The sequence below is a fragment of the Myotis myotis genome, unplaced genomic scaffold, assembly GCF_014108235.1.
Source record: "Myotis myotis isolate mMyoMyo1 unplaced genomic scaffold, mMyoMyo1.p scaffold_m19_p_2, whole genome shotgun sequence".
Taxonomy (NCBI): Eukaryota; Metazoa; Chordata; class Mammalia; order Chiroptera; family Vespertilionidae; genus Myotis; species Myotis myotis.
The window spans coordinates 72204898-72223786 of record NW_023416324.1 but is presented as its reverse complement, the minus strand read 5'-3'; the positions used below and the strand labels follow the sequence as shown (position 1 = coordinate 72223786).

The 18889-nt window shown below is 37.2% G+C and overlaps 1 protein-coding gene across 5 annotated transcripts in view; it reads right to left on the bottom strand.

Annotated features, from left to right (window-relative positions):
• The window catches only part of ABCD3 (ATP binding cassette subfamily D member 3), a 96862-nt gene that overhangs the window by 9492 nt on the left and 68481 nt on the right, over window positions 1–18889 (bottom strand). For 4 of the 5 annotated variants that reach the window (XM_036347343.1, XM_036347341.1, XM_036347342.1 and 1 more), the window contains 7 exons: window positions 16735–16826; window positions 16571–16643; window positions 16381–16444; window positions 9009–9086; window positions 8841–8906; window positions 8657–8746; window positions 4785–4904 (listed from right to left, as the gene is read on the bottom strand). In XM_036347343.1, the coding sequence (XP_036203236.1) occupies window positions 4785–4904; window positions 8657–8746; window positions 8841–8906; window positions 9009–9086; window positions 16381–16444; window positions 16571–16643; window positions 16735–16826 (583 nt within the window). Of the gene's footprint in view, window positions 1–4784; window positions 4905–8656; window positions 8747–8840; window positions 8907–9008; window positions 9087–15340; window positions 15491–16380; window positions 16445–16570; window positions 16644–16734; window positions 16827–18889 lie in introns of those variants that run through there. The other variant, XM_036347345.1, reaches the window with a different exon arrangement.

The window sequence follows — 18889 nt, the reverse complement described above, 5'->3', positions numbered from 1 at the left end:
TTGTCAATATTAATATTGTTATCAATATTCCCACTAATAATTTTTTGTGCACCTGTTTCATCAGCTTGTTCGTTTTTTAAAGCCTTTGCTAACTTTGTAAGTAAAAATTAACATCAAGATTGTTATAGCTTACATTTCTTTGATTAGCAGAAATGCTGGACATTTTCTCACGTTTACTTTCTATATGTGTTTTATTTTCTGGGAATTATTTATTCTGATCCTTTGTCTAACAAATGACTTCACAGGGCTGCTGGAAGAATTAAACAGGATCTGCCAGTCACAATCTACTTTTCCTCATCATTTTCCCAGTGCACTTTTTTGGTAGTTATATACTGCCTTGTATTACAGTTAGTTGAGAATATTCGGATCTCCTAACACGGGAGTGGGGAGCCTTTTTTCTGCCAAAGGCCATTTGGATATTTATAACACCACTAGAGGCCCGGTGCACGAAATTTGTGCGGGGGGCGCGGGGGGGGGGGGGCGGGGGGGGGGGCGGTTTCAGCCCGGCCTGCACCCTCTCCAACCCGGGACCCCTGTGGGATCGGGCCTAAATTGGCAGTCAGACATCCCTCTCGCAATCTGGGACCACTGGCTCCTAACTGCTCGCCTGCCTGCCTGATCGCCCCTAACCACTCTGCCTGCCTGCCTGATCGCCCCTAATAGCCTCTGCCTGCCTGCCTGATGCCTCTAACTGCTCCCCTGCCGGCCTGATCACCCCTAACTGCTCTCCCCCTACCAGCCTGATCGCCCCTAACCACCTCTGTATCAGTCCCCACCACTGTGGCTTTGTCCAAAAGGATGTCTGGAAGACGTCTGGTCTATCCAGTCTAATTAGCATGTTACCCTTTTATTAGTATAGATTCTCGGGCCATACAAAAGCATCAACTTAACCCTTTGTACACCTTAAGTGTCTACAGACGCAATTAAATTCAAAATATCATGGCTTGTGGGGATGGTTTCCGTTTTGGACATGTGGCAGTTAACTGGTTAAAATTAGCCTGCTTGCCTTAGCCAGTTTGGTTCAGTGGATAGAGTGTTGGCCTGCAGACTGAAGGGTCTCAGATTCAATTCCAGTGAAGGGCACATGCCCAGGTTCTGGGCTCAATCCCCGGCAGGGGATATGCAGAAGGCAGCCAATCAATGATTCTCTCTCATCATTGATGTTTCTATCTATCTCCCTTTCCCTTCCTTTCTGAAATCAATAAAAATATATTTTAAAAAATTAGCCTGCTATGTTTGGTCAAACATTTAATTAACTCACCTCTAATGCCTTGGCAGGGCCAGACCAAATGATTTCATAGGCTCAAGGGCCACACGTTCCCCACCCATGTGCTAACTAGATTATAAGGGCAGACACTTGGCTAATATTGAGCTCCGTGGAAATTATACCATAATTAAATTAGGTTTCTTACTATTAAAATAATGGAATAATAATCTCATTTCCCTACATTTATACTAAAGGAACTTTTAGAAATTTGTCACCAGACCTCCCATTATTCAATAGTATTATTCCATTCCCTCACATTCAAACCCTACTCTCCTTGCTCAAAATTCCTTTGGTTCATTTGTTTTACACAAACCTTCACTATTACAAATTCGCTATTTATTTTAGGTGGTTAAACCTTTCAAATCTGTTCTCCCTAAAAATTATAATTTTTATAATTTGTGAATGTAAATTTTTGATTTATAAAAACTGTCTTGTCTTCACTCAACTTTTTACTTTGAAAATTTCTAATCCTACTAAATAAATGAAAGAATAGTAAAATGAATATACATACTTCACCAACTTCATCAATGTTAATATTTGTTGCATTCACCTTTTCTTTCTCCCCATAAACCCTTTGAAAGTAGCAAAACAATATGCTGTCTTTTAAATTTTCCGGTCAATTCTCCAGACATTGGCCCACACAGAACATACTGTCAATGGCAGAGTCATGCAGCAGTGCCATGGGTGAGCTTTTTCCGTTTTCCTAACAACTCTATCACTGTCGATCTGGCTTTACAGGATTCCTTCCCCACACCCTTACTTGTTTGTTTTGTTTTGTTAATCCTCACCCGAGGATATTTTTTCATTGATTTTTAGAGAGAGCAGAAGAGAAAAGGAAAGACAGAAAGAAATATCAATGTGAGAGAAACACATCAATTGGTTGCCTCCTGCACGGGCCCTAATCAGGGCCCAGGCCTGGGCAACCGAGGTATGGGCCCTTGATCGGAATCAAACCTGGGACCCTTCGGTCCGCAGACTGATGCTCTATCCACTGAGTCAAACCGGCTAAGGCCCCATTCCCTTACTCTGTAAGATATCCTCTCACTCCTCAAGGTCTTGCATTCTTGTCTTCAAATAAAAACTATCCCTTCTATACCTTTATACCACACACACAAGATTCATTAGTTATGCACATTTATTTTTCTTTCCCTGAGTTTCCATTGTGTCCATTTATAAATCTTGACTATCCTCCCATTTTCTTTGAAGTCACAGTACAGAAATTTAAATTTGTTGTTTTGACTTGTAGTTATTCCTATAGCCATCCTCTAAATTGATTCAAGTAATGCCATCACTTCAAATTTTCACTCCTTCAGCCCAATTTCCATTTTGAATATAGCTGGCATCTCTCTTTTGTTTATGGTTCATTCTTCACTCTAAATTATACTCATATTATAGCACTAGCCAAACAAATCACAATATTAGGTTGATACTATGTTTGCACAGGATGGGTATACTTTTAGAAAAAACAACATGCAAAATCAGGGAGTAGTAGGCAACAAGAAGGTAGAATATAACCTGAAGATACTGAATAAGAAATTCTGCAATAAGCCATTTCTTTAGTCGTCTTTCCTTGGCTGCAGTTTTCTCTAACTTCCACAAGACTAATATTCTGGAAAGAAAAATTCCTCTGGATCTGCTCAAACTGTGATATATTCCATTAGAAAATGACTCTTTAAAAGTGATCCCTCTTAACAGAGTACTCTAAGTATCACTCTTAATATGTACTGTTCTATAGTGACATTTGATTAGGGATAAGTTTAGTCAATCATAAATTAAAATATAGTTCCTCTCAAATGCTTTTTTATAGTAGGAAAACTTTAAAAATCTAAATAACTTTAAGTAGCAGATACTGAGCCCTGACACAAGGATATATACAATGGCAGAGGGAAGGGGCAAGAACAGAATAAAGAATGAAATGGTAACAAAATTAGGGTTGATCACCTCTAATATCTTCAGCTACTTCAGACAATAGCCTGAGTAAGACAAAGAGATGTCTGTAGGGAAAAGATCTCATATGAACAAGATCTCATAACCCAACCATAATTACTGTATGTCCCAAGACCAACATGGTACAAAGTTTCCTCAACTTTTACAAAAAAATGGATTAATGATATATATTTGAATCTGCAGTTTTTCCTTTCACAGGAAAACTCAAAATTTTTCAAAATTTCAAATTTACATGCAAGTTACTTTCAAGCACCTTTATTATTATTTAAACTAATATACACTATAAAAATTGCCATTAAAAATATGAAAGTATAATAAAAAATAATAAATGCTCATTATTTTTTAATAATCAGAAAATACATATAGCCATAAACAAGAAAGTAAAGATTCCCTATTATTTGAAACATCCAGAAATGATAGTGATTAACATTTGGTGTTCTGATTTTATATTTTAATATAAACATATAGAAAAAAATGTACATATAGATAACCATGCTATACATTCCATTACATAATCTTTTGTTTTACTTAATATGTGAGGACATCTCTGTCCATCTTCTTGCATTATTACATTAACTTCCTGTTTCCCTACTGGCAAATATTTAGGTTTGCCAATCTTTTTTTTTAAAATAATTTGTTTCTTTTTTATTGATTTCAGAGAGGAAAGCAGAGGGAGAGAGAGACGGAAACATTAATGATGAGAGAGAATCATTTATCGGCTGCCTCCTCCACACCCCACACTGGGGATCAAGCCTGCAACCCAGGCATGTGCCCTGACCGGGAACTGAACCATGACCTCTTGGTTCATAGGTCGACGCTCAACCACTGAACCACACTGGCCAGGCTAGGTTTCCCAATCTTTTGTTTTGTTAAATGATACACTAAAGAAACTTCTTGTACAGGCATTTCTGTGCATTTATCCTGTTAATTCCTTAGGATAAGTTCTTAGAAGTGAACAATTAAATGTCAGTATACACATTTTAAAATGCTGTATCAATTTGCCAAATTGCCCTCCAGAAAGTTTGAACTAATTTATATTCTCTTTAAAGTGTATGAAAGTATCTATTATCTCACACCCTCATCAACACTAGTTATTATCATTCTTTTCAAATTTTTCCAGTTTTATAGGTTAAAAGGTATTTTTATTTTAATTGGCATTTCACTTATTACTAGTGAGGTAAAATATTTTTCATGTTTATTGGCCATTTGTATTTCTCCTTTTTGATTTAACTTGCTTAACCATGCTTTAACTATATTTTCTAATGTTTTTTTAAATCTTTTCATTGATTTCTAAAAGTTATTCATAATTCAAAAATATATGTTGTGAATTCTTTTTTTTACAGTTTTTCATAACTTCAAGTATGTAGTTTAGATATTTTTCTTTTGTTTTAAGTAGCCAATATATTAAAACTTTCTTGTTTTTTACTTTTGGATCATGATTGGAAGGGTATTTCTTATTCTAAGATTAAATAAATTTTTATCTGTGTTAAAAAAAATATGCAAGTAAAAATATGTGCCTTGATTAATCAAACAGGTGCATTTTTGTGCAATGTCTTCAGAGTATACTTACTGCCATTCTTTGCTTCTCTCCACCACTGAGCACATCCATCCAATCCTGAACACTGTCCCAGCCTCCTTCGCGTTCAAGAATATGACCCAACTGGACATTATCTAAGTATTCCTTCAGTACCTTTCAGAAAAATGATTAAAGATGAAATCAAATGTAATAATATACCAACATTCTCTATCTTGCTGTATTTTTTAAACTAAAATCACTATAATTCTATTGCCAATATCATTTAAAGAGGTACATTTCACACAAAAATGTGGCACAAGGGTAACCCTGAAGTCTTTACTTCCTATCTACACTAATTTTGACAAAATATATCTAGCAGCTTAAGGAGGACACAACTGTACATAATTAAAGGACAAGAGCAATGAGAAAATAAATAATATTGTAAACAAGGTTAAACACTCGAGTCATATTTACACAAAGTGGTTAACATCTTACCTCAACTTGAAAAGTATAATTACTGTCAAAGCTTTAAAAGCTCTATAGGTTAGAATTAAACTGCCTGGCATTAAAAGTACGTAACTGAACATCCTGGAAATGAATGACAATGAAAACACAACAATCCAAAATCTATGGGACACAGTGAAAGCAGTCCTGAGAGGGAAGTTTATAGCTCTACAGGCCTACCTTAAAAAAACAAGAAAAATGGTAATAAATCATCTCACTCTACAACTCAAAGAATTAGAAAGAGAGCAACAAGAAAAGCCCACAGTATCCAGGAGGAAGGAGACAATAAAGATCAGAGAAGAAATGAATGACATAGAGATGAAAAAAACAATATAAAAGATCAATGAAACCACAAGCTGGTTCTTTGAAAGGATAAACAACATTAATGAACCTCTAGCCAGGCTCACCAAGAAGCAAAGAGAGAGGACCCAAATAAACAAAATCAAAAATGAAAAAGGCAAAATAACAACAGACCCCACAAAAATGCAAAGGATTGTTAAAAAATACTATGGACAACTCTATTCTAACAAACTAGACAACCTGGAGGAAATGGACATATTTCTAGAAAAATACAACCTTCCAAAACTCAATCAGGAAGATTCTAAAAATCCCAATAGGCTGATAACTATGGAAGAAATTGAAGCAGTCATCAAAAAGCTTCCAGCAAACAAAAGCCCAGGGCCAGACGGCTTCACAGGGGAGTTTAACCAAACATTCAAGGAAGAACTAAAACCTATCCTCGTCAGGCTATTCCAAAAAATCCAAGAGGAAGGAACACTTCCAAGCACATTCTATGAAGCCAGCATCACCCTAATACTAAAACCAGATAAAGACAACACAATGAAAGAGAATTACAAGCCAATGTCCCTCATGAACATAGATGCCAAAATGCTCAACAAAATCCTAGCAAATCGGATCCAGCAGTACATCAGAAAGATCATACACCATGACCAAGTAGGATTAATACCGGGGATGCAAGGATGGTACAATATCCGAAAATCAATAAACGTGATACATCACATAAACAAATTGAGAGATAAAAATCACATAGTCATTTGACACAGAAAAAGCATTTGACAAATTCCAACACCCTTTCTTGATAAAAATTCAGCAAGGTGGGAATAAAAGGATCATACCTCAACATAATAAAAGCCATATATGACAAACCCACAGCCAACATCATACTCAATGGGCAAAAACTAAAACTATTTCCCCTAAGAACAGGAACAAGACAGGGATGCCCACTCTCACCACTTCTGTTCGACATAGTATTGGAAGTACTAGCCATTGTGATCAGACAAGAAGAAGAAATAAAAGTCATCCAAATTGGAAAAGAAGAAGTAAAACTGTCTTTATTCACAGATGACATGATACTGTACATAGAAAACCCTAAAGACTCCATCAAAAAATTATTAGACTTAATAAATGAATTTGGCAATGTAGCAGGATACAAAATTAACGCCAAGAAATCTATGGCACTTCTATACACTAATAATGAATGTACAGAAAGAGAGACTAAAAAAGCAATCCCATTTACCATCGCACCAAAACAATTAAGATACTTAGGAATAAACTTGACTAAGGAGGTAAAAGACCTATACATGGAAAACTACAGGACAATGAAAAAGGAGACAGAGGAAGACATAAACAGGTGGAAGAACATATCGTGTTCATGGATTGGTAGAATCAACATCATCAAGATGTCCATACTACCCAAAGCAATCTATAGATTCAATGCACTCCCCATTAAAATACCAACGGCATATTTCACAGACCTAGAACTAACTTTCCAAAAATTCATCTGGAATAAAAAAAGACCCTGAATAGCTGCAGTGATCCTGGGAAAGAACAAAGTAGGTGGGATCTCAATACAAGATATCAAGCTGTATTACAAAGCCACTGTTCTCAAAACTGCCTGGTAATGGCACAAGAACAGACATATAAATCAATGGAATAGATCAGAGAACCCAGAAATTGACCCAAACCACTATGCTCAATTAATATTCAACAAAGGAGGCATGAACAGCCTCTTCAATAAATGGTGTTAGGAAAATTGGACAGATACATGCAAAAAAATGAAACTAGACCACCAACTTACTCCATACACAAAAATAAACTCAAAATGGATAAAGGACTTAAACATAAGACGGGAAACCATAAAAATACTAGAGGAATCCACAGACAGCAAAATCTCAAACATATGCTGAAGCAATTTCTTCACTGATACTGCTCCTAGGGCATTGGAAACTAAAGAGAAAATAAACAAATGGGACTACATCAAAATAAAAATCTTTTGCACAGCAAAGGAAACAATCAACAAAACAACAAGAAAGCCCACTGAGTGGGAGAACATATTTGCAAATGTTATCACCGATAAAGGTTTAACCTCTAACATTTACAGGGAACTCATACAACTTAACAAAAGGAAGATAAACAACCCAATCAAAAAATGGGCAATGGACCTAAATAGATACTTTTCGAAAGAAGACAGAAGAAAGGCCAAGAGACATATGAAAACATGTTCAAAGTCACTAATCATCTGAGAGATGCAAATCGAAACGACAATGCGGTACCATCTCACACCTGTCAGAATGGCTATCATCAACAAATCAATAAATGACAAGTGCTGTCGGGGATGTGGAGAAAAAGGAACCCTCGTGCACTGCTGGTGGAAATGCAGACTGGTGCAGCCACTGTGGAGAACAGTATGGAGTTTCCTCAAAAAACTAAAAATGGAACTCCCATTTGACCCAGTGATCCCACTTCTAGGAATATACCCACAAGAAACTAGAAAACACCAATTAGAAAGGATATATGCACCCCTATGTTCATAGCAGCACAAATCACCATAGCTAAGATTTGGAAACAGCCTAAGTGCCCATCAGTAGATGAGTGGATTAAAAAATGTGGTACATCTATACAATGGAATACTACGCTGCAGTAAAAAAGAAGGAGTTCTTACCATTTGCAACAGCATGGATGGAACTGGAGAGCATTATGCTAAGTGAAATAAGCCAGTCAGAGAAAGATAAATACCACATGATCTCACTCATTTGTGGAATATAATGAACAACATAAACTGATGAACAAGGACAGATCCAGAGATGGAGAGGCATCAATCGGACCGTCAGGCCTCAGAGGAAAGGTAGGGGAGGGTGGGGGTAAGGGGGAGAGATCAAACAAAGGACTTATTATATGCAAGCATTTAGGCCTCACCAATGGACACGGACAACAGGGGGGGGTGAGGGCATGAGCAGGGGGGATAGGGGTAACGTGGGGATAAGGACACATATGTAATAACTTAATCAATAAAAAAATTTTAAAAAATAAAATAAAAAAAAAATTAAAGTACGTAACTGGTTAAGAAAAAGAACCTTAAACATAGTATTTTCTGCAGGTCTGAGATATAAACCGTTACATACTAGGTCAGATATCCCCTTCCTTTTTTGATCTTCTCTTCCATCTGGATATATCACTTGGTCTCGAAGGGTTCCAAGGGTCATATAAGGTCTCTGATAACAGACCAAAATTCATTAGAAGTGAATTTTTAAGCAATAAGTAAAAATATCTTTAAATTAAAAATTACAAAATAACTCAAGGTCTTACCTGAGGAACATAAAATAACTTTCCTCTCTCAGGTTTAGTTAGACGTCCTCCAAAAAGAGGCCATAACTATAACAGGAAAGAAGTGGGATGAGCAATAGTAAATTTCACAATGTGGTAGATCATATGGCAAAATAAAACTGCAAAATTTTGAGGCCAATTTGTACTTACTTCACCAAGAACACGGAAAAGTGAACTCTTCCCACAGCCATTTGGACCACAAATTAGAACATTGGCCCCAGATCGAACCTGAAAGAAAATTATGAATTAATGAATAATTTTAACAGATTTAATTTAATGAGGTAAATGAACTAGAGTGAATCTGTAAACAATGAATATTTCCTCAGAGTCCAAACGTTCTTTGCTAATGATAAACTTTCCGTTTTGTCTATAAATGTGATATCAGATATAAGCAGTGGAGGGTATAGTTGAAGGGACCCTTTATTTTTGTTTACTTTAAAATTTTACTCACTTTTTAATTTAAAAATCATTATTGATATTATCAACTTAATCTCAACCAAATACAAAAAGCTAAAGCTTAAAAATTTGAGAATTCTTGAAAACAATCAATATGTATGGTTTTTTTCTAATTTTTATTTTTCAATTACAGTTTACATTCAATATTTTTTGTATTAATTTCAGGTGTATAGAATAGTGGTTAGATAATCATATACTTTACAGTGTGATTCCCCAGTATTTCCAGTACCCACCTGGCACATAATTATTATAATATCATTGACTATATTTCCTATGCTATCCAATCTTTCTAAAAAAATAATGGAATTGTACTATATATGTCCTACATTTGTTATTATTTCACAATATATAATAAATATTCTTCCAGGTCAGTATATTCAGATTCTTCCCATTCTTTTTTCTAATACTCCCAGTGTATCCTATATTAAGGATGTGACATAATTTATTTAAGTATTTAGGTTGTCTGCATTTTATTTTGCTCTTTTAGGTAATAGTGTAATGAACCTCCAAGTCAGTGAGCAAATTTATGCACTAGTGAAATATGTTTCTATATATCAGATTCTTAGAAGTAAGTGTTGGATCAAAGTATATATGCATTATAACTATGCAAGTACCACCAAACTGGTCTGCAATAACATAAAGTTAAATAAGAATATGTAAAAAACTGCCTAAGTTCTAAGCTTGCAGTCTTGTGTTAATCAATCCTGTGAAGATTCTGAAAACCTGGGTTATAAACTAGCATATAACATAACACAGCCATGTACACATGAGGAAGGGAGACAACGAAGGTGAAGAAAAAGGCGTTATCCAAGCTGTGGCTGTGGCACCTACCTTAGACAATTTACTGTTGAGCTTCAGGTTCCTATTATTTAATTCAATAAATATTTACTAAATTCTCAGTGTCAGGCTCTGTTCTAGGCAATGGAGCTACATTTGAAAAAAGAGAGAGACCAAACCATCCCCCCAAAACAATCAAACAAAAAGCTCAAACCCTCCCCCACCAGCCTACATTCTAGTGGGAGAGACATACAGTAACTGTGCATAATAAATAAGCTAATTAAATAATGTTAGAAAATAAGTGCTACAGAGAAAAAATAGATCATAAGGAAATTTGGGAGTGGTGAGGGACGTTGCATTTTTAAAGGGGTCAGGCCAGGCAACTGGGCAAATACTGAAAGAAGGAATGAATTTGGAATTTATCTGGAGGAATACTGTTCTAGTACAGTTGATGGCGAACCTTTTGAGTTCGGCGTGTCAGCATTTTGAAAAACCCTAACTTAACTCTGGTGCCGTGTACATAGAGAAATTTTTTTGATATTTGCAACCACAGTAAAACAAAGACTTATACTTTTGATATTTATTTTATATATTTAAATGCCATGTAACAAAGAAAAATCAACCAAAATGGTGTCATAGGTTCGCCATCACTGTTCTAGTACTAACCCTACCAAAAAAGGCTGATTCAAAGGCACTGAAGCAAGAATGTATCTGTTCTATTAAAACAGAAGGAGGAGGCTGATTTGGCTGAAGAAAAATGAGCAGAACAGAAGAGGAGTAGGAAATGAGCTCAAAGAGATAAGCAGTGGGGGCAGGATAGTGGCAGGCAAATCCTACAGGGCATTGTAAGCCACTGAAAGGATTTTTAAGGCTTTTTGATCTGATGAAATGGAGAACCGTTCGTATTATTTATAACTAGAGGCCCAGTGCATGAAATTCATGCACTGGGGGAGTGTCGGGGGGTTGGGGGGGGGAGTCCCCTAAGCCTGGCCTGTGCCTTCTTGCAGTCCAGGAGCCCTCAGGGGATGCCTGCCTTCTGATTCTGATTTAGGCCCGCTCCCTATGCTAGCAGGTGGACATCCCCATCCCTCTTGCAGTCCAGGAGCCCTCAGGGGATGCCTGCCTTCTGATTCTGATTTAGGCCCGCTCCCTATGCTAGCCGGTGGACATCCCCATCCCTCTTGCAGTCCAGGAGCCCTCAGGGGATGTCTGCCTTCTGATTCTGATTTAGGCCCGCTCCCTATGCTAGCAGGTGGACATCCCCATCCCTCTTGCAGTCCAGGAGCCCTCAGGGGATGTCTGCCTTCTGATTCTGATTTAGGCCCGCTCCCTATGCTAGCAGGTGGACATCCCCATCCCTCTTGCAGTCCTGGAGCCCTCAGGGGATGCCTGCCTTCTGATTCTGATTTAGGCCCGCTCCCTATGCTAGCCGGTGGACATCCCCATCCCTCTTGCAGTCCTGGAGCCCTCAGGGGATGCCTGCCTTCTGATTCTGATTTAGGCCCGCTCCCTATGCTAGCAGGTGGACATCCCCATCCCTCTTGCAGTCCAGGAGCCCTCAGGGGATGCCTGCCTTCTGATTCTGATTTAGGCCCGCTCCCTATGCTAGCCGGTGGACATCCCCATCCCTCTTGCAGTCCTGGACCCTTCACTCCTCACCACCCGCCTGCTTGCTTCCCCTTACCGCTCGGCTCGCTGCTCCTTAGCACTGTCGTGGAGGCGGGAGAGGCTCCTGCCACCACTGCTGCGCTTGGCAGCCATGAGCCCGGCTTCTGGCTGAACGGGGTTCCCCCTGTGGGAGCACACTGACTACCAGGGGGCAGCTCCTGAGTTGAGCATCTTCACCCCACCCGCGCCCCCCCAGTCGGTACACATCGTAGTGACCAGTCGTTCTGGTCATTCCACCATAATGGTCACTTAGGCTTTTATTATATAGATAGCAAAAAAAAAAAAAGTGACCCAAGAGAATGAATGGACAAAATGCGGCACATATCTATAATAATAAAAGGGTAATATGCTAATTAGACTGGACGTCCTTTCTGACATTCTTCTTTCTGGACAAAGCCGCAGCAGGTGGGGGCTGCGGCAGAGGCGGCAGAGGCCCCTGGACACGGTGGTGGCAGCGGGCGGGGGCCAGGGCCTAGGCCCTTGCACGAATTTCGTGCACCAGGCCTCTAGTATATATATAATATACACTAAAATATTATTTAGCCCTAAAAAGGAGTTAAATTCTGAAACATGCTACAACTTGGATGAACTCTAAAGACAATATGAAGTGAAATAAACCAGTCACAAAAGGATCAATATTGTATTATTCTGCTTATATGAAGTACCTAGAGTAGTTTGATTCATTGATGCAGAAAGTAGAACAAAGGTTACCAGGAAATGGGGAGAGGAGGAAAATGAGGAGCTAATGTTTAACGGGTACACAGTTTCTGTCTGTTATGATGAAAAAGTTCTGCAGATAGTGGTGATGATTGCATAACACTAAATGTAGTGAGCGCCACTGAACTGTACCCTAAAAAATGGTAAAAACAGTTAAGTTTTATGTTATGTATATTTTACCACAATAAAAACAAAGAAAGAATGTGCTCCTTAAAAAAGGCTGAGAACTACTGGTATACCACATAGCTGACCACATCTTATGCAATCAATGTTAAAGAATACACTATTCTGAAAGACTTTTCCAGAGGAATGAACTGAGAAATTATTTTTAAGTATCATTTTGATGAACTTCTTTATGTGCACTTATCTACTTCCTTTTCCTATAAAATGGAAAATACTGACTATTCCTAACAGTACAAGGTTATTATATATAGTAATTTTACTCTACTAGAACAATGATGCCCTCATGAGCTCCTGCAGTTCAGAGAGCTGTTACTTACGTGGTTCCCTACTACTATGCTTTGAGTAATGTCATATCTTTTTTCTGCTCCTCACTGCTCATTATAGTCTTCACTGGTATCTAATACTTCTCCATACTATTTGTTTCAATATGGCAGGAAGCTATAAGACCAAGTTTGTAATTATGTAAATAATAGCTAGACTTATGGACATTCTTCAGTTACTCCTATGCTCAACTGTCTTAGATTCAGCATTAACTTTTCTTTATTCCATGGCTTTTGGTAATGTTGGGATAAAACTTCCCATTATAAAATCAATCATGGTAAGCCAGTGGTAATTTTTCCATATTAAAGATTTATAAAAATGTATATTTTTTCCCTAGGTTGAATTAAGACTAAAAGCTGCCCTGGCTGGTGTGGCTAGATAGAGGGTCAGCCCACCCATCTAAGGGTCTTGGGCTCAATTCCAGGGCAAGGGCACATACCTGGGTTGCTGGTTCTATCCCCAGTCCCCATCAGGGTGAATGCAGGAGGCAACCAAACAATGTGTCCCTCTCACATCAATGTTTCTCTCCCTCTCTCTCTTCCACTCTCTCTAAAAATCAATGGGGGGAAGGAGAATCCTCTAGTGAGGATTATCAACAACAACAGAAAAAGACTAAAGGCCAACAATCACTTTTACTGAAAATTGAATTTGTAATAATACTTACTATTGAGGCTACTGGATTGACTTAATGGAGCAACAAATGCTTTGAATATTTTAATATATATTCCCTGAAAAATAAAACTTCTTTATAAATCCTTTCTATTAATTTACCATAATAAATCATGAAAAAAATCTACCCATAAATGATTTTAGTAAAAGAGAAATTATGTAAAAGTATTCTGCTTATGAGGATTTATAGGCTTCTTATACATTATAAATGTGCCTTACTAAAAAGTAAAAATTTGAGTAAGTTACAAAGTACTATTTTAACGTCCATATTATAATTTACAAGCTATCTTAGGGTCTCTTCAATCTATATCTAGATAGGTAAATATGCCTATGCTGAGGAGTTTTTATAGGAATAAGCTATACAATCTCTTATGTCAAATAACATAAGCTTAGACAAACTAATTATAAAGTATAAAACATTTACTTTTGGTGGTCAAGTCTGTTTTATTTTTTTATGAATAAGTCTTGTATTTTACTTAAAATATCTCTTAAAAATATGAATATACTGCTAATCTAAGGAATGTTAATTACTTACATGTCACCTAAAAATTAAGGTTTCTAAGGGTTAAGAATTCTAATTGGAAAGAAATTATGGTTTTCGTGTCATTTTGAAGGGAAAAAAAAGTGGGTTCTGAAAGTTGTAAGGTTTGTGAGGAACGGTAATGTTTGTAAAGAGAAATGTTGAAAGGAAGTTATATAAATGGCACATGCCAGTAAGCCAGGATAAAGTAGAATAGGGGCCAAGTCCATTTTATTATACCTATAACCAGGAGAAAAGGAATCTTTATTTCAAGTAAAATAGATGGGTAGAAAGTAACTGGAGGTAAAAAAGAACTGAAGGGTGTTTGTTGAATAAAGGAAGGCTATGTTAAGAACAACAATGAAAAGGATACATAGAACAGACTGACAGATCTCAGAGGGGAGAAGGAAAGGGAGGATGGGAAGAGATCAACCAAAGAATATATATGTAAATATGCATAACCCATGGACATGGACAATAAAATGGTAAAGGCCTGGTGGGAGGCAGGGTGGAAGGGAGGGGGGGAATGAGAGACATCTGCAATAGAGTCAACAATAAAAAAAAAACAACAAATAGACAAACAAAAAGAATAAAATGGAAAGACAAAAATAAATGAGAAAAGCAAAGTCTAACTTAAAATTCCTTAAGTCAGAGACAGAAGAGGAAAGAGGAATCCATTACAATAGCTCAAAAAGACAGAAGTCAAAGAAACAGTGGAGGAGAAAACAAAAGAATCACAGGATAGATAACAGGGGGTATAAAATATAGTCACAAAGGAAAAAACTTGAACAAGTAGGGGCATAACTGGGTACTCAAATAGGATTTTCCAAATGAAACCAATATAAGAGCAAGAAAGCAACGGCCTTTCTGAGACTATAAAAATGAAGTTATAAGAACTGTCTGGAAGTATATTAAATCCAAACATAAGGGCCTTAATGGGAAGGGCTTTTGGACTAAAAGGCAAATGAGAGCTTTCGTGTAGTACCTTATGATAAAAGTGAGTAATATTACAGACCATAATCATACGCTTACCTACTCTATGTATCTGTGTATACATAGAGTCCCAAATCCCACCCCACATGCTTAAGCCATGTGTGCATCTGTATTGTTGGATTAATTATTTCTGCATAAAGACAGAGTGAGGGAAAGTGGAAGAAAGGGCCAAGACGATTCTTTAATGAAGAAATCTGATGACCCTTTTGATCCTTGGGTTGTGGCAATAATGGGGCTACTGAACTCTAACAAAGATGGGGTTCTGATCTGTTTTATACCTGAAATCAAGCCTGATAGATACACACCAAACTGACTGAAGTACCTACAGCTAAATGAGAAAACACTTCTGTAATACTTGTAGGCATTCAATATTTACCAACTACATTTACATTTTCTCTACTTCCTCTTGTGTTTCCTGGCTTTAAAAAATATAGTATACAATACTCATTGTTATTTAAATAAATTCAAACTACTTAGCATAACTAACATTTTTCATTTAAAAAAGAAACTGGAGATGTAATTAATAAAGATACATTACTAAGTATAAGAAAATTGAAGACATGTAAGATTATAACAATTTAAAAACAAATCCAGTGGTTGAGCATCGACCTATGAACCAGGAGGTCACGGTTGATTCCCAGTCAGGGCACATGCCTGGCTTGTGGGCTCAATCCCCAGTGTGGGGTGTGAAAGAGGCAGCCAATCAATGATTCTTTCTCATTATTAATATTTTTATCTCTCTCTCCCTCTCCTTTCCTCACTGAAATCAATAAAAATATCTTCAAAAGTAAAAAATAAAAACAAATCTAATAATTACATACCTTATTTTGTAAACTATCAGAAAGCAGTTGAAAAGAACCCCTACACATAACACAAATGATAAAAGGCCACATATATTGGCATATAGAGAGGAATTCTAGAGCTATGCTGTCTAAAGATCAAATTTATTAAAATTAAATACAATTTAAAATTCAGTTCCTCAGTTGCACTAACCAAGGACTTTATTTGCAAAAGACTTTTTATAATAATATCTGAAACTCTAAAGTCTTATCAATTAAGAAAAATAGATTTCTAAGTATTTCAAGCACTTATTTTTTAAAGCAATTTTGTGGATTCAGAGATTAAGTCAAGCCTTAAAATTATTTTAAATATTCAACCCTTATGCATTTCACATTTTAAAGATAAGTTAAGTTTTTATACAATCATTTTAAAACTTACTTCAAAATTAAGATCTCGGATCAAGATATCTCCATTTGGCGTTGCTAAAGGAACATGATCAAATCTACAGAAGAAATTAATAAAAAAGGATAATTTTTCATTAAACACTAAGCAAGTGTAGCTGAAAGAAAAGGGTACTATGTAGTTTAACAAATATTTATGGTCCTAAAAAAACTTTTTCTGTACGTACTTTATAATGTTATCAGTATTGATGATTTCTCCAGCTCCAGGTATCAAGGGAATGCTTTGTGCTCCTTCAATACCTTAAATAGAAAATAAGTATTAAAGTATCATAACCACACTGTGTATTAAAGCAAAAACGTAAATTATAAGACGTAGAACATTCATATTTACCCCTTTCTTGTTGAGAGATCATTGTGCGTTCGTATTTTCCATTTTTTAAATCCTTTAATACTTGCATTAATTCTGAAATCCGAGCAGTAAAACTGAAATTAAAAACAAGCTATGATCAAATCTCCAGAGGCTATCATATATTATTTATTTTTTGAGATAAAATTGACATATAACATTGTGTAAGTTCATATCTTGTTTTACTTTTTTTTTTTAATTCTCACCCGAGGATTTGTTTTTACTTTTTTATTTTTTTAGAAAAAGAGAAAGGGAGGGAGGGAGGGAGGGAGGGAGGGAGGGAGGGAGGGAGGGAGGGAGGGAGGGAAACAGTGATTGGTTGCCTCCCATGCACACACAGACCTGGGATCAAACCAGCAACATAGGCACGTACCCTGTCTGGGAATCAAACCTGCAGCCTTTTGGTGTATGGGACAATGTTCCAACCAACTGAGCCACCCACATCTTTTATTTTATACAAACTTAACTGAAGTTTAAAATTATTATCTAGTGTAAATAAAATAACCTAAAAGAAGTCTCATTAACATAAAGTATTAGTGATAGTATGCATGTTTTACTATTACATTTCAGCACAAAAGCAGAAACGTGGGGACAAAGGGAGAGGTTTCATAGGATTCCTACCTCAACAGATACTTCTTTAATAGGTACTAGTAAGTCAAGAAAGTTGTTTGCCATTAGAAGTTTAAGGAAGTTTCTAGTAGATACTAGTAGGACTAGTACTTGGGCATTCCTTAGGCACTGAGTTCCCGCTAGAGTGTGCTATAAAGCCTGGTATAAAGATGGCCTTCTATCTGATGAAGGTGTTTATTATACACTAGAGGCCCAGTGCACAAAATTCATGCACTTGGGGTGAGGGTTGGGGGTTCCCTCAGCCAGGATTGCAAGAGGGTGCAGGCCAGGCCGCGGGACCCCACTGGTGCACGTTCAGGGCTGGGGAGGGATGTGGGAGGTTGGCCAGCTGGGGAGGGACCGCGGGAGGGCTCCAGGGCATGTCCAGCCCATCCTGATCAGCCAGACCCCAGCAGTCAGAGCGTCTGCCCCCTGGTGGTCAGTGCACATCACAACAACTGGTCAATTGTCTGCCCCCTGGTGGTCAGTGCATGTCATAGCGAGTGGTTGAGCAGCCTTAGCATATCATTAGCATATCATGCTTTGATTGGTTGAATGGCTGACCGGACACTTAGCATATTAGGCTTTTATTATATAGGATATGCCAAATGGCTGCTACCACCCTGCAAACAGAAGATTTGGAAGATTCCTCTCTTATTCTAAAGAGGGGAAAAGAGCCCAGTTGGTGTCGCTCAGTGGTTGAGCGACGACCCAGGAATCAAGAGGTCACCAGTTCAATTCCTGCACATGCCCAGATTGCAGGCTCAATCCTCAGTAGGGGGCATGCAGGAAGCAACCAAACAGTGATTCTCTCTCATCACTGATATTTCTATCTCCCTCTCCCTTCCTCTCTGAAATCAATAAAAAAGATATATATTAAAAAATAATTAAAAGGTATTTTTTAAAAATAAAAAGGGGAAAAGATAAAATGTTCTTAATATTAGATAGAAATCACTGTGGCAATATAGAGAAATCGAAACTAATGACAAAAGGTTGAGGCATATAAGAATGACATCATCGTCAAAGAGAAAGCGTTCTATATCAGAGACACAAAACAGGATTTCCCTGTGAATAACAAGCAGGAATCTCCTAAAGAAACAGAAGCATCCATATGCCAGGAACTGCACCAGAAAGTTAAGTAGGAAGAATGTCAGCGTTTGCAAGTGAAAGAAGCTCCGCACATAGTTTACAACTTCTTCTATCTTGCCCTGAAGACTTTAACTGCCATAGGAGGTGGGGGAGCAATAAAGAGGAAATATGCAAATGAACCTCCAGTCTTAGGCAAATACCTTAGGCCATCCAATTTTTCCAGATGATCTAAAATTTATGGTCCTTTTTTACATTATACTGTGTGTTTTTTATACCGACCTTTTATATTAAGAGCTTGAAATACTGAAATATTTAATTCCATTTTATGGTCGAACAACAATATTCTTAGACAATATGACCATATTTACAACTGTACCTACAGATACCACAAGATAACTTTTCATTTTATCCCATTAATATCAACGTCATCTTTGTTCATCTT